The sequence below is a fragment of the Cyprinodon tularosa genome, unplaced genomic scaffold (assembly GCF_016077235.1).
Source record: "Cyprinodon tularosa strain WSP-4 unplaced genomic scaffold, ASM1607723v1 ctg1377, whole genome shotgun sequence".
Classification (NCBI taxonomy): domain Eukaryota; kingdom Metazoa; phylum Chordata; class Actinopteri; order Cyprinodontiformes; family Cyprinodontidae; genus Cyprinodon; species Cyprinodon tularosa.
Window position 1 is genome coordinate 37,997 of NW_024038197.1, and position 17,574 is coordinate 55,570.

A 17,574-nucleotide genomic window follows, 5' to 3' on the forward strand; every position below is an offset into this window, starting at 1 on the left:
CCTCCGGTGGTTCTTTAACAAACCCCTGAGGTCTTCAGAGAAGGTCCGACATTCAGCCGGATGTAGTTCTGAAGGCTGGACTGAGCTCTATAAGGGAACCCCTACCCCCCGACTTCCCACATCCAACACCCCCCCGCCCTGAGAGAAATATATTACCTTCTAGTGGCACTATGACATATATTACCAGGAATTACTAATCACCTAGATCACCTTTTCAGACCAGAACTGTTTGATTTCACGTGTTTGATGCTATGACCTGTTCTGCTCTGTGGTTTAGTGTCCACCATGAAGCAGCAGCTTCTAGGTGGTGAATGCTAACCTTTGACATCAGTCAGACTGGCCTCTGAGACCCCCTCACTGAGATCGATCAGGGTGCCCTCTGATTTGCAGCGAGGCAGGGAGGTGGTGTTGGTGGCGGTCCTGATCCTGTGAGCGGCCATGATGGACCCCCTGCACTGCAGCTCCAACGACTTTTTCCTGGATGTCAGCAGCTCCCTGTAAGACAGAGCAGGCTGGTAGGATGGCGTCACAAAATCAAATCATCTCTGAGCTTTGAGGGAACATCCTTCTGTGAACTCAGCGTTAACGGGCCCATAACCAGCGTTGCTTTACTTTCAGAATGTAAACATAGACTTAAACAGCTTTATTTTGTCATTTTTTATGCACAAGAGGAAACAAAAAGACATTTCGTTCAGAAGCAGCAGTGATTAAAAAAACAAAAACATTGTGATATTTAGTCACTATATCTAGTCATGGAATGAGCTTCATTCATGTTTGCTTGGCAGCAGTGATGTCAGACGGATCTGAATAGGATCTTAGCATCCAGATGGGATGTTTGCCCTGCAGGAAGAGGATCTGATGCTGGAGCATTAGGGGCCTGTTCCCTAGGCTTCATCCAACAGTTGTTGTTGAGCTGATACTGCCTCCAGCTCCTGCAGCGCTCGCTTCTCCTGGCTCAGGGGAGGAAGAGGAGGATGATGACGATGCTGTGAGGGTGGTAGCCCCCCTGGGTTGAACAGGCTGACGTGGTTGAAGCAGCAGTGGAGCCATCGGCAGGTTTAGCAGCGACAGACGAAGCTGGAGAAGGCATGGGAGCCAGAGGGGGCCGGGAGGAGCCAGCTGGCAATGTTTCAGTATTTGGCGGGAAGCATTTAGAGTGCTTTCCTCATTTTCACCTGTAGAGGGCAGAGCTTCCCCTCTAGATGCTGAAGATTGCCTGGCAACAGTCTCAGAGGAGTTTCCATTCACTCAGAGCTCTCTGTTCTATCGGCGCGGTATAGCGTTAGCCCCTCCAGGCTAATAGCATCGTCGGTATTGCTGGATGCAGCCAGAATGATGGAGCAGCAGTTACTGATCTCCTTCCTTGATGAGAGTTCCAGTCTGAGATTATCCATTTTTCCAACGAGCGAAGGTTGGAGAGCAGGATTGATGGAAGCAAAGGTCTGTGAGGATTTCTCTTTATCTTCACTGTTAGCCCTGCTCTGCATCTTGCGCATCTCTTCCTCTGTCCGTTATTTTCCCTTGTTGTCGTGTTGATAGCCTTCCGTAGCGCTCCGCAGCTTTTTAAACATGATCCTTCAGAACTTTGGATCCATCTAAAAACAAATAAACTCTCAAAACAATTTCCACCTGAAAACTTCTTAGTGGATTGGTCATAGTGGACCTCTGGACCAGATGACACCACAGCACGGTGTTCAGGTGTTTCCAATTAAAGCAAAGGGAGCTTCTAGTCTCATATCAGATTCCAGGTTGATGCTGCAGACATTTCCATTTAGCAGTGATCAGAGAAATATGGTGCAACATGCTGTAGAAGACTGAGTAGAGTTCTATTCAAAAGGATCTGAAAATCAGCCATCGAGTGCAAATATGATGTCATGTGATGCAGGTGGGTGGGGGCGGTGGGGGGGGGATTGGCTCTCCTCATCCTCCGCAAGAAGTCCAAGCGCTTCTGGGCCCTTTGGACCAGTGAGGTGGTGTTTCCAGTCCAGGTGAGGGTGTCTGTGATGAATGTGGTGCTGCTGACCACCTCTACAGCTGAGCTGTTGATGAGCAGTGGAGCGTGGTTAGGACGGTTCTTCCTGAAGTCCACCATGATCTCCTTGGTCTTCTCCACGATGTGTTCTTTAACCAGCCTTTCCTCTTTCCTCTGTTCACCTCTGACCTCCAGGACCAGACAGAGTCCTGTCCTCTGCAGAAGACCTGGGATGTCTCTGCAGTCATTGGGAGCATCAAAGATGGAGCAGAAGCTGAGGACAGAGAGCTGGTGAAGCGCTTTGTGGCATGGAGTGGAAACAATCATCTGATCCTGAAGGTCAACAAAACAAGGAGATGATTGGAGATTTCAGAAGAAACAGGAACAAGTTGAATCCTGTTAACATCCTGGGAGAAGAAGAGGAGGAGGAATCCCTTGGTGTTCACCTGGACAACAACCTGGACTGGATACACACCTGAAGCCGTCTGCAAGAAGGGACAGAGCAGACTGGACTTCTAGAGGAAGCTGAGGTCCTTCAGAGGCGGAGGATCTTCTATCAGTCTGATCTCTGCCTCCATCATCATCATCATCATCACCACCGTCATCATCACTATCATCATCATCATCATCATCATCACCACCGTCATCATCACTATCATCATCACCATCATCATCACCATCATCATCACCATCATCACCACCGTCATCATCACTATCATCATCACCATCATCATCATCATCATCACCATCATCACCACCGTCATCACCACCGTCATCATCACCATCATCATCATCATCATCATCATCATCATCATCATCACCATCATCACCATCATCACCACCATCATCACCACCGTCATCATCACTATCATCATCACCATCATCATCATCATCATCATCACCATCATCACCACCGTCATCATCACTATCATCATCACCATCATCATCATCATCATCACCATCATCACCACCGTCATCACCACCGTCATCATCACCATCATCATCATCATCATCATCATCATCACCATCATCACCATCATCACCACCGTCATCATCACTATCATCATCACCATCATCATCATCATCATCATCACCATCATCATCACCATCATCACCACCGTCATCATCATCATCATCATCATCACCATCATCATCACCATCATCACCACCGTCATCATCACTATCATCATCACCATCATCATCATCATCATCACCATCATCATCACTATCATCATCACCATCATCATCACCATCATCACCACCGTCATCATCACTATCATCATCACCATCATCATCATCACCATCATCACCACCGTCATCATCACTATCATCATCACCATCATCATCATCATCATCACCATCATCATCACCATCATCACCACCGTCATCACCACTATCATCATCACCATCATCATCATCATCACCATCATCATCACCATCATCACCACCGTCATCATCATCATCATCATCATCACCATCATCATCACCATCATCACCACCGTCATCATCACTATCATCATCACCATCATCATCATCATCATCACCATCATCATCACCATCATCACCACCGTCATCATCACTATCATCATCACCATCATCATCATCATCATCACCATCATCATCATCACCTTCACCATCATCATCATCACCATCATCATCATTACCACTATCACCATCATCATCATCACCATCATCATCACCACCACCATCATCATCACCATCATCATCACCACCACCATCATCATCATCATCATCATCACCATCATCACCACCACCACCATCATCATCATCATCATCATCATCACCACCACCACCATCATCATCATCATCATCATCACGATCATCATCATCACCATCATCATCACCATCATCATCATCACCATCATCACCATCATCACCATCATCATCATCACCATCATCATCATCATCACCATCATCACCACCACCATCACCATCATCATCATCACCATCATCACCATCATCATCATCACCATCATCACCACCACCATCATCATCATCATCATCATCATCACCACTATCACCATCATCATCATCATCATCACCACTATCACCATCATCATCATCATCATCATCACCACTATCACCATCATCATCATCATCATCACCATCATCATCATCATCATCATCATCACCACTATCACCATCATCATCATCATCACCATCATCATCACCACTATCATCATCATCATCATCACCATCATCATCATCACCACTATCACCATCATCATCATCATCATCACCATCATGATCATTATCACCATCATCATCATCATCACCATCATCATCATCGTCATCCTCATCCTCATCATCAGAGCTAATGACTGAAAGAAGCTCAAGCAGCTGATAAAGAAGGTCGGCTCTGTTCTAGGAACTCCTCTAGAACCTCTGGAGATGAAGATGATGATGGACAGCAGTGAGCATCCTCTTCATCAGACTGTTAGACACAAACAGAGGTTCTTCAGTCAGAGGCTTCTATAGATCCGCTGCAGACAGACCTCTACAGGAGATCCTTCCCGCATTCAGCATCAGCACCCAAAGGCATCAAGGAACAAAGAACAGATACTAGGTTACCTTCAGTAGAAATGGTGACTATCTATACTTTACTGGATGAATTATTATTGTTTATCTTCTAATTTCTCCTCCTTACATTTTAAAAATATACTTTATAGTTTAGTTTAATTTAATCTCATTTTCATTATCATCTGTTGGTATTTAAACAACAACAACAACAAAAAAAACCATCTAAATAATTAGCTTCATCCAAACCTTTTTTTACCAGCTTTGTCTATAAATGAGCGTCATGTTGTGCAGCTCAGTAAATCTATCTGCTTCTTTTCCTCATTGCTTGAACGCCATGCTCACAGCTGCAGACTCAGAGCAGAAGATTGCAGCAGATGATGAGAGTGATGAACCCTCAGCTGTAAAACAGCCTGATGCACGAGGTCACAGACAGGGTCAATGAACCAGCCCCCAGCAATCAAAGCACCCTGATAAGCACCCCATGGCCCCATTCCAGTCCTTAGAGCAGGCTGGGCCTCTGCAGGGCTTCCAGACCACCGCTCCTAAACAGGAAGCGGCTGAGGAGGAAATGCCTGTAAGATGAGATCTCTGCTGAGCCTCCCTGCCTGCTTGATTTCTTTTAAAGCTCCTCCTCTAACATGAGGCTTTCTCAGTCAAACTGAGCAACTTCATCAACAGAAGAGAAAACAGAGATCTATAAAAACTCCTTCTGGTCGTTAACTAACCCAACAAAGTAGATTTATAATTTATTTTGGTCCGACGTGCTTTTAGTCCGATCCAGGAGCTGCTTGATCCTGTCAGACACAGGCCGTCAGTCGCTGAGTCAACACGCCGCACGCATGGGGCCATCCTCACACCCGGGGCCATCCTCACACCCGGGGGCCATCCTCACACCCGGGGGCCATCCTCACACCCGGGGGCCATCCTCACACCCGGGGGCCATCCTCACACCCGGGGCCATCCTCACACCCGGGGGCCATCCTCACACCCGGGGGCCATCCTCACACCCGGGGCCATCCTCACACCCGGGGCCATCCTCACACCCGGGGGCCATCCTCACACCCGGGGGCCATCCTCACACCCGGGGGCCATCCTCACACCCGGGGCCATCCTCACACCCGGGGCCAATCCTCACACCCGGGGCCATCCTCACACCCGGGGGCTATCCTCACACCCGGGGCTATCCTCACACCCGGGGCCATCCTCACACCCGGGGCCATCCTCACACCCGGGGCCATCCTCACACCCGGGGCCAATCCTCACACCCGGGGCCAATCCTCACACCCGGGGGCCATCCTCACACCCGGGGCCCATCCTCAAACCCGGGGCCATCCTAACACCCGGGGCCATCCTAACACCCGGGGCCATCCTCACACCCGGGGGCTATCCTCACACCCGGGGCCAATCCTCACACCCGGGGGCTATCCTCACACCCGGAGCCCATCCTCAAACCCGGGGCCCATCCTCACACCCGGGGGCCATCCTCACACCCGGGGCCATCCTCACACCCGGGGCCAATCCTCACACCCGGGGGCCATCCTCACACCCGGGGGCTATCCTCACACCCGGGGCCCATCCTCACACCCGGGGGCTATCCTCACACCCGGGGGCTATCCTCACACCCGGGGCCCATCCTCACACCCGGGGCCCATCCTCACACCCGGGGCCATCCTCACACCCGGGGGCCATCCTCACACCCGGGGGCCATCCTCACACCCGGGGGCCATCCTCACACCTGGGGCCCATCCTCAAACCCGGGGCCCATCCTCACACCCGGGGCCCATCCTCACACCCGGGGCCCATCCTCACACCCAGGGCCATCCTCACACCCGGGGGCTATCCTCACACCCGGGGGCCATCCTCACACCCGGGGGCTATCCTCACACCCGGGGCCCATCCTCAAACCCGGGGCCATCCTCAAACCCGGGGCCATCCTCACACCCGGGGGCCATCCTCACACCCGGGGGCCATCCTCACACCTGGGGCCCATCCTCAAACCCGGGGCCCATCCTCACACCCGGGGCCCATCCTCACACCCAGGGCCATCCTCACACCCAGGGCCATCCTCACACCCGGGGCCCATCCTCACACCCAGGGCCATCCTCACACCCGGGGGCCATCCTCACACCTGGGGCCCATCCTCAAACCCGGGGCCCATCCTCACACCCAGGGCCATCCTCACACCCAGGGCCATCCTCACACCCGGGGGCCATCCTCACACCCGGGGGCTATCCTCACACCCGGGGCCCATCCTCAAACCCGGGGCCATCCTCACACCCGGGGGCCATCCTCACACCCGGGGGCCATCCTCACACCTGGGGCCCATCCTCAAACCCGGGGCCCATCCTCACACCCGGGGCCCATCCTCACACCCAGGGCCATCCTCACACCCAGGGCCATCCTCACACCCAGGGCCATCCTCACACCCGGGGGCCATCCTCACACCCGGGGGCTATCCTCACACCCAGGGCCATCCTCACACCCAGGGCCATCCTCACACCCGGGGGCTATCCTCACACCCGGGGGCCATCCTCACACCCGGGGGCCATCCTCAAACCCGGGGCCCATCCTCAAACCCGGGGCCATCCACACGCTTGGATAGCCCAGGATCTATTGAAAAACTCAATAGATCAATAGTTCACTGATGATGAACTAGCAAGACCCCCACACACTGCTCCCCGGGTGCCGCACAATGGCAGCCCCCTGCTCCCCAAGGGGAGGGGTTAAATGTAGAGGGGGGATTTCTCCATGGCGAGACGATAAAGATATTTCCATTTGAAGTTATTTATTATCTATTAGTAGTTTGTTCCTATCTACCGTAGTGATCCTTTAAAAAATCCATAAATCAACAAATACATTTCTGTATCCAGGGATCCTCTGCTTCTCCTTCACTCCCTCTTATTTCTGCAACGTCTTTAATAACCAATGACCGGTTGCCATGGCAGCAGGAAGCTTCCATGTCTACGGGGCTGAAATCAGCTTAATGAACAGATTGCATAACAAAGGAAAGTTTCTGACGAGGCCTCAGAGCTCAGGACTATTAAAACACAACGAAGGCATCAGATAGATCTAGTAAGGTAGACTTAGTAGATCTTCTACGGTAGACTGGTCATTTAATAACTCCAGTAAAAACAGCCTGGAAATTTGTTATAAACTGGAAACTTGCGGCTTCCTGATGAGAAGATCGAAGATGTTGAAGATGTTGGAGATCGGCCTGTTTTCCAGTGTAGTCCTGTTTCTCTGACCGTGACTGAGTGGATGTGCTCTCTTCGTCCTCTGGAATGGGAGCTGGCTCAGAGCTCGTCTGCCTGGCTGTGTGTTTCCTGGACGGGGCCGCCTTTTACAGCTGCTTTTTGTATCTCTGCTTCTGTCTCCTTGAACCCCAGTGGGCCTCGGCAGATGGCCGCTCACACTGAGCCTGGTTCTGCTGGAGGTTTCTTCCTGTTAAAAGGGAGTTTTTCCTCTCCACTGTCGCTACAAGCATGCTTAGTGTGGGGGGTTGTATTTGAGTCAATGAGTCAATGCAATCAACTGGTTTTCCTTAGACAGAAAACTTTGTATCAATTTGACTGTATGATCTGGTTGAACTGTAAAGTGCCTTGAGATGACGTGTGTTGTGAATTGGCACTATAAAAAGAAATTGAATTTAATTGAATTGAAATTTGAACAGATTATTCCATTAAATTAATTTCTATAGCTCTAATTCACATCTCATCTCAGGTCACTTTATAGATCCAATTCAACCAGATCATCCAGTCAGATTGATTCAAAGTTTTCTATCTAAGGAAAACCAGCTGATTGCATCGACTCATTGACTCTTCAGCAATCCCTCACACTAAGCATGCTTGTAGCGACAGTGGAGAGGAAAAACTCCCTTTGAACAGGAAGAAACCTCCAGCAGAACCAGGCTCAGTGTGAGCGGCCATCTGCTGAGGCCCACTGGGGTTCAAGGAGACAGAAGCAGACATAGAAAAAGAAGCATAGATACAAAAGGCAACTGTCAACCAGCTCCACAGGCGGCCCCGTCCAGGAAACACACAGCCAGGCAGACGAGCTCCGAGCCAGCTCCCATGTCAGAGGATGAAGAGAGCACATCCAGTTAGTCACAGTCAGAGAAACAGGACTACACTGGAAAACAGGCCAAGCTCCAACATCTAGAAACAAAGGTGTTGATGGCAGCAGCACAGCTGATATTTCTCTCCAGGATGGAGTCACAGCCAAACAGGAACAGACCAGATAATGGAAAGATATTGGAAAAAAAACATCCCAAATTTTAAAGCAAAGCCCAACTTCATGACCAGCCTGCTGCACAGCATCTCAAACCAGAACAGACTGGATTTTAATTGTCTTGTTTTATTTATTTATGCTTTATTGGTTGTTTATGCTCCAGTCTGTCCCGCCTGCTTTATACTCGCTGTGTGACTGCAGACATTAATGTTTCTTCTGTGATTAACAGATTTTATGTTGTATTTTCCCTCAAAGCGGATGTGTTTTACTTTGTAACGCGTCTCTCTTCCTGTCAGACCCATGAAATTGTTGCTGATTCGCTTCATAGTCCAACTAAAATCGACCATGGATCTATCTCAGTTGGAGCTAAGATAAACTGAAAAACAACCTGACAACGAGTCTCTGGCATCAAACCAACAAAAATTAAAACCTTCAGCTGCAGCATTTTAAAAGTTAAGCCCTTCTTTTAGCTTTTAGCTGCAGCCTTTGCTTCACATTTGTCTCTGCAATATAAACACAGGCAGCTGAAACTGGCAGTGAAAACACAGAGCAGGAATGTGAGGAATGCAAATCCTCTGAGATCTTAAGGATATCAAACCCTGAAATGGAATCACATCGAAGAGGAGGTTAGAGATTAGAACTAGAACTCACTGTTTTCAGCTGGTCTACATCATCATGATTACAAAGAGGAAAAACAAGAACAACCTCCCAAACACACCAGAGAGACCAGAACAAAGCTCTGAGTGCAGCATTAACCCACAGCTGAAGCTTGATCCCACCTGGAGAAGATCCCAACACAGTAAAACCAGATTCCTCCCAGAGCTCCCAGTGCAGCTGTGGAAACCTCCTCTGCATCCAGCTGACCGAGGGAGGCCAGCTCCATGAGGGCCGCCTGAGGTCTGCAGGTTTCCAGCAGAACATGAGGAGAGAGCAGAGGATAAAACTGACTGGTGACGGAGGCCTGATGCTGACAGCGGCCCAGTAATGAGCTGGAACCCGTCGCCTCAGCGATACAAGGAGGGGCCACTCCGTCTGAAATCACACGTCTATTTGGCTCGGTTCTACTTCCTCATCTTCAGCTGCTTTGAACTTTGCTTCAAGCATCCAGAGAACAACAGAGGAACGATGAGGAACAATGAGGAATCATACTGTCCACAGAAAGGAAAATATCTCTTCAGAACCCCAGGAACCACAGAACCACGGGTCCAGTCCACGAAGAGAAGGACCAGAAAAAGCTTAGAACCCAGGTCTGTTCAGACCTGATCAGAACCGCAGGTCTACTGTGTTACTGGCTTTAGGTCTGACAGACAGAGACTGAACATGGATCCAAATAACTCTGCCTGGTAGCTCCTCTTCCTGCTAGCTCCTCTTCCTGCTAGCTCCTCTTCCTGCTAGCTCCTCTTCCTGGTAGCTCCTCTTCCTGCTAGCTCCTCTGCCTGCTAGCTCCTCTTCCTGGTAGCTCCTCTTCCTGCTAGCTCCTCTGCCTGCTAGCTCCTCTTCCTGGTAGCTCCTCTTCCTGCTAGCTCCTCTGCCTGGTAGCTACTCTTTACGGATAGCTCCTCTTCCTGCTAGCTCCTCTTCTTGGTAGCTCCTCTTCCTGCTAGCTCCTCTGCCTGGTAGCTACTCTTTACGGATAGCTCCTCTTCCTGCTAGCTCCTCTTCTTGGTAGCTCCTCTTCCTGCTAGCTCCTCTGCCTGGTAGCTACTCTTTACGGATAGCTCCTCTTCCTGCTAGCTCCTCTTCCGGGTAGCTGCTCTTTACGGATAGCTCCTATTCCTGCTAGCTCCTCTTCCTGGTAGCTACTCTTTACGGATAGCTCCTCTTCCTGCTAGCTCCTCTGCCTGGTAGCTACTCTTTACGGATAGCTCCTCTTCCTGCTAGCTCCTCTTCCTGGTAGCTCCTCTGCTTGTAGCTCCTCTTTACGGATAGCTCCTCTTCCTGCTAGCTCCTCTTCCTGGTAGCTCCTCTGCCTGGTAGCTCCTCTTCCTGCTAGCTCCTTGCTTGTAGCTCCTCTGCCTGGTAGCTCCTCTGCCTGGTAGCTCCTCTTCCCGGTAGCTCCTCTTTACGGATAGCTCCTCTTCCTGCTAGCTCCTCTTCCTGGTAGCTCCTCTTCCTGCTAGCTCCTCTTCCTGGTAGCTCCTCTGCCTGGTACCTCCTCTTCCTGCTAGCTCGTCTGCTTGTAGCTCCTCTGCCTGGTAGCTCTTCTTCCTGGTAGCTCCTCTTCCTGGTAGCTCCTCTTCCTGCTAGCTCCTCTGCCTGGTAGCTCCCCTTCCTGGTAGCTCCTCTTCCTGGTAGCTCCTCTTCCTGGTAGCTCCTCTTCCTGCTAGTTCCTCTTCCTGGTAGCTCCTCTGCTTGTAGCTCCTCTGCTTGTAGCTCCCCTTCCTGGTAGCTCCTCTTCCTGGTAGCTCCTCTTCCTGGTAGCTCCTCTTCCTGCTAGTTCCTCTTCCTGGTAGCTCCTCTGCTTGTAGCTCCTCTTCCTGGTAGCTCCTCTTCCTGGTAGCTCCTCTTCCTGGTAGTTCCTCTTCCTGGTAGCTCCTCTGCTTGTAGCTCCCCTTCCTGGTAGCTCCTCTTCCTGGTAGCTCCTCTTCCTGGTAGCTCCTCTTCCTGCTAGTTCCTCTTCCTGGTAGCTCCTCTGCTTGTAGCTCCTCTTTCTGGTAGCTCCTCTGCTTGTAGCTCCTCTGCTTGTAGCTCCTCTTCCTGGTAGCTCCTCTTCCTGGTAGCTCCTCTTCCTGGTAGCTCCTCTTCCTGCTAGTTCCTCTTCCTGGTAGCTCCTCTGCTTGTAGCTCCCCTTCCTGGTAGCTCCTCTTCCTGGTAGCTCCTCTTCCTGGTAGCTCCTCTTCCTGCTAGTTCCTCTTCCTGGTAGCTCCTCTGCTTGTAGCTCCTCTTTCTGGTAGCTCCTCTGCTTGTAGCTCCTCTGCTTGTAGCTCCTCTTCCTGGTAGCTCCTCTGCTGGTAGCTCCTCTTCCTGCTAGTTCCTCTTCCTGGTAGCTGCTGCTGCTGCAGCTGCTCCATCCGAGTTCCTGCCCACTCTTTCCTGAGCCTTATACTCGGTGACTGAGCACATTAACTTCACTCTCATTGGTTGTTCTGCCTTCTCTCTTCCTGATTGGCTGTTTTCTAGTGCGTATGTGTGCATGCTTGGAGTGTGAAAAAAAAAGTTGGTCCTACTAGAATAGCACAGTTACTACAATTAATATTAAGCTAGGAAACTAATTTCAATTAAAAAAACAAGATATTATCTAAGCTAAAACAGTAGAAAGCTGCTGGTTGCAGTTCTGTAAAGAAGAGTAATAAGAGTAAATATAACGGACATATTTAGACCTGATATTTAGTTAAATAAGAACATATTTACCTTCTGTCTAAGTCGCTGGTAAGTTCAAATGCAAACCTTTCCAAAGAGGAAAAAAGTCCAAATTCCACATTCATCAGAGCTGCTGATGCTCCAACCTTTGATAAACAGCATCTAGTGAGTGTAGAGCTAATAAATTTGTTTAAATGTAGCAATAAATGCTTCTTTACTCTGTAAACCAAATGCGCCCTGATGCTCACGTCAAGCATTAAACAAAAAGACCAGCCATATTTCAGCAAAGAACCAATTACATCACACCGCTGTCATCAGACCGCTGTCATCACACCGATGTCATCAAACCGCTGTCATCACACCGCTGTCATCAGACCGCTGTCATCACACCGCTGTCATCAGACCGCTGTCATCACACCGCTGTCATCAGACCGCTGTCATCACACCGCTGTCATCAGACCGCTGTCATCACACCGCTGTCATCACACCGCTGTCATCAGACCGCTGTCATCACACCGCTGTCATCAGACCGCTGTCATCACACCGCTGTCATCAGACCGCTGTCATCAGACCAGCCACATCAGACCAATGAAACTAAAGACCAATAGTGTCCCTATCAAAGCTGGAAACAAACCTTCGCCATTGGTTAGCATGAATCAGCGCTTTAGCATCCATAGAAACATGGAGTCCTGGGGACTCCCTTGTTCTTCTGGGGGACTTCGCTCATGTGGGCAATGACAGTGAGACCTTAATAAAATAAAATTACAAATTACCTGGGGATGCGTGGTTGGAAGGAATGGCCCACCTGACCTGAACTTGAGTGGTGTTCTGTTGTTGGACTTCTGTCCTCTTCATGGATTGTCCATAACGAACACCATGTTCAAGCATAAGGGTGGTCATATGTGCTCTTGGCACCAGGACACCCTAGGCCGTAGTTCAATGATCAACTTTGTTGTTGTTTCATCTGACCTGCATGTCAGGACACTCGGGTGAAGATAGGGGCGGAGCTTTCCACCGACCACTACCTGGTGGTGAGTTGGCTCCGATGGTGGGGGAGGACGCCGGTCAGACCTGGTAGGCCCAATTGTATTGTGAAGGTCTGCTGGGAACGTCTGGCAGAGTCCCCCGTGGGAAGGAGCTTTAACTCCCATCTCTGGCTGAGCTTTGAACACATTCTGATGGAGGTGGGGGACATTGAGTCTGAGTGGACCATGTTCTGTTCCTCTATTGTTGAGGCTGCTAGTCACAGCTGTGGCTGAAATTAGTTTTCACTGTAGTGTGTCTGGGATCTCCCTTAGAGATAGGGTGAGGATGGATGGATGGATGGATGATGGATGGATGAGAGATGATGGATGGTTGGATGATGGATGGATGAGAGATGATGGATGATGGATGGATGCATGGATGATGGATGGATGGATGGATGATGGATGGATGGATGATGGATGGATGGATGATGGATGGATGAGAGATGATGGATGATGGATGGATGGATGGATGATGGATGGATGGATGGATGGATGGATGATGGATGGATGGATGAGAGATGATGGATGATGGATGGATGGATGATGGATGGATGGATGGATGATGGATGGATGGATGATGGATGGATGAGAGATGATGGATGATGGATGGATGGATGATGGATGGATGGATGGATGATGGATGGATGGATGATGGATGGATGAGAGATGATGGATGGTTGGATGATGGATGGATGAGAGATGATGGATGATGGATGGATGCATGGATGATGGATGGATGGATGGATGATGGATGGATGGATGGATGGATGGATGATGGATGGATGGATGGATGGATGATGGATGGATGGATGATGGATGGATGAGAGATGATGGATGATGGATGGATGGATGGATGATGGATGGATGGATGGATGGATGGATGGATGGATGGATGAGAGATGATGGATGATGGATGGATGGATGATGGATGGATGGATGGATGATGGATGGATGGATGATGGATGGATGAGAGATGATGGATGATGGATGGATGGATGGATGGATGGATGATGGATGGATGAGAGATGATGGATGATGGATGGATGGATGATGGATGGATGGATGATGGATGGATGGATGATGGATGGATGATGGATGGATGGATGATGGATGGATGAGAGATGATGGATGATGGATGGATGGATGATGGATGGATGGATGGATGGATGGATGGATGGATGGATGGATGGATGGATGGATGGATGGATGGATGATGGATGGATGGATGATGGATGGATGAGAGATGATGAATGGATGGATGATGGATGGATGGATGGATGGATGGATGATGGATGGATGATGGATGGATGAATGATCGATGGATGGATGGATGATCGATGGTTGGGTGGATGGATGGATGGATGGATGGATGGATGGATGGATGGATGATGGATGGATGATGGATGGATGAATGATCGATGGATGGATGGATGATCGATGGTTGGATGGATGGATGGATGGATGGACCTTCTGCTAAAATCAATCAATACTAGATAATGAAAATGAATAATAAATCCGGCTGTAAGAATAGATGAAGGTCAACAATCCGTCCTGATTGATCATTAAGGTCAGACCTGACCACCAAATCTCTGGGTGACGCCATATTGTTTGTTGACATCAGCATCCGTCTCTAAAAACTATCAACGGAAATGATGATGAAGAGTTAAAACATGGAGACACATCAATAATGTACAATTCACACCTTCTGCAGACTGAATGATCATCCAATCAACCTTCAGGATTATTAGCAAAGCTGAAATGAATGGATCAATTAACAGACTGATGGATCAATTAACAGACTGATGGATCAATTAACAGACTGATGGATCAACTAACAGACTGGTGGATCAATTAACAGACTGACAGATTAACTAACAGACTGGTGGATCAATTAACAGACTGAAGGATCATTTAACAGACTGGTGGATCAATTAACAGACTGGTGGATCAACTAACAGACTGGTGGATCAACTAACAGACTGATGGATCAATTAACAGACTGGCAGATTAACTAACAGACTGGTGGATCAACTAACAGACTGATGGATCAACTAACAGACTGATGGATCAATCAACAGACTGGTGGATCAATTAACAGACTGGCAGATTAACTAACAGACTGGTGGATCAACTAACAGACTGATGGATCAACTAACAGACTGATGGATCAACTAACAGACTGATGGATCATTTAACAGACTGGTGGATCAACTAACAGACTGATGGATCAACTAACAGACTGATGGATCAATTAACAGACTGAAGGATCATTTAAAAGACTGGTGGATCAATTAACAGACTGGTGGATCAACTAACAGACTGATGGATCAATTAACAGACTGACAGATTAACTAACAGACTGGTGGATCAACTAACAGACTGATGGATCAATTAACAGACTGGTGGATCAACTAACAGCATGATGGATCAATTAACAGACTGGCAGATTAACTAACAGACTGGTGGATCAACTAACAGACTGAAGGATCAATTAACAGACTGATGGATCAATTAACAGACTGGTGGATCAATGAACAGACTGATGGTCAATTAACAGACTGGCAGATTAACTAAGAGACTGGTGGATCAACTAACAGACTGATGGATCAATTAACAGACTGATGGATCAATTAACAGACTGGCAGATTAACTAACAGACTGAAGGATCATTTAACAGACTGGTGGATCAATTAACAGACTGGTGGATCAATTAACAGACTGGTGGATCAACTAACAGACTGATGGATCAATTAACAGACTGACGGATCAACTAACAGACTGAAGGATCATTTAACAGACTGGTGGATCAATTAACAGACTGGTGGATCAATTAACAGACTGGTGGATCAACTAACAGACTGATGGATCAACTAACAGACTGATGGATCAACTAACAGACTGATGGATCAATTAACAGACTGAAGGATCATTTAACAGACTGGTGGATCAATTAACAGACTGGTGGATCAACTAACAGACTGATGGATCAATTAACAGACTGACAGATTAACTAACAGACTGGTGGATCAACTAACAGACTGATGGATCAATTAACAGACTGGTGGATCAACTAACAGACTGATGGATCAATTAACAGACTGGCAGATTAACTAACAGACTCGTGGATCAACTAACAGACTGATGGATCAATTAACAGACTGATGGATCAATTAACAGACTGGTGGATCAATGAACAGACTGATGGTCAATTAACAGACTGGCAGATTAACTAAGAGACTGGTGGATCAACTAACAGACTGGTGGATCAACTAACAGACTGATGGATCAATTAACAGACTGGCAGATTAACTAACAGACTGGTGGATCAACTAACAGACTGATGGTCAATTAACAGACTGATGGATCAACTAACAGACTGGTGGATTAATTAACAGACTGATGGATCAACTAACAGACTGAAGGATTAACTAACAGACTGGTGGATCAACTAACAGACTGATGGATCAACTAACAGACTGATGGATCAATTAACAGACTGATGGATCAATTAACAGACTGATGGATCAATTAACAGACTAGTGGATCAATTAACAGACTGATGGATCAATTAACAGACTGGGGGATCAATTAACAGACTGACAGATTAACTAACAGACTGGTGGATCAATTAACAGACTGGTAGGTGAATTTAGAGACTGATGGATCAATTAACAGACTGAAGGATAAATTAACAGACTGAAGGATCAATTAATAGACTGAAGAATCAATTAACAGACTGATGGATCAATTAATAGACTGAAGGATCAATTAACAGACTGAAGGATCAATTAATAGACTGAAGGATCAATTAACAGACTGAAGGATCAATTAACAGACTGAAGGATGAACTGACAGACTGAAGGATCAATTAACAGACTGAAGGATGAACTAACAGACTGAAGGATCAATTAACAGACTGAAGGATCAACTAACAGACTGAAGGATCAATTAACAGACTGAAGGATCAATTAAAAGACTGAAGGATCAATTAACAGACTGAAGGATCAATTAACAGACTGAAAGATCAATTAACAGACTGGCGGATCAACTAACAGACTGAAGAATCAATTAACAGACTGGCGGATCAATTAAAAGACTGAAGGATCAATTAACAGACTGGCGGATCAACTAACAGACTTGTGGATCAATTAATAGACTGAAGGATCAATTAACAGACTGATGGATCAATTAACAGACTGAAGGATCAATTAACAGACTGAAGGATCAATTAACAGACTGGCGGATCAACTAACAGACTTGTGGATCAATTAATAGACTGAAGGATCAATTAACAGACTGAAGGATCAATTAACAGACTTGCGGATCAACTAACAGACTTGTGGATCAATTAATAGACTGAAGGATCAATTAACAGACTGATGGATCAATTAACAGACTGAAGGATCAATTAACAGACTGAAGGATCAATTAACAGACTGAAGGATCAATTAACAGACTGAAGGATCAATTAACAGACTGTCGGATCAACTAACAGACTGATGGATC

The 17,574-nt window shown here is 47.8% G+C and overlaps 1 protein-coding gene across 3 annotated transcripts in view; it reads right to left on the bottom strand.

Moving 5' to 3' along the window:
- The window catches only part of LOC119778734 (SH3 domain-binding protein 4), a 45,519-nt gene that overhangs the window by 24,812 nt on the left and 3,133 nt on the right, over positions 1-17,574 (bottom strand). For 2 of the 3 annotated variants that reach the window (XR_005280117.1, XM_038278091.1), the window contains exons 1-2: positions 9,520-9,643; positions 320-495 (exon numbers count right to left, since the gene is read on the bottom strand). Coding sequence is in view for 2 of the 3 variants with exons in the window: in XM_038278091.1 (XP_038134019.1) it covers positions 320-495; positions 9,520-9,623 (280 nt within the window). In the remaining variant the exon portion in view is untranslated. Of the gene's footprint in view, positions 1-319; positions 496-9,519; positions 9,644-17,574 lie in introns of those variants that run through there. The other variant, XM_038278092.1, reaches the window with a different exon arrangement.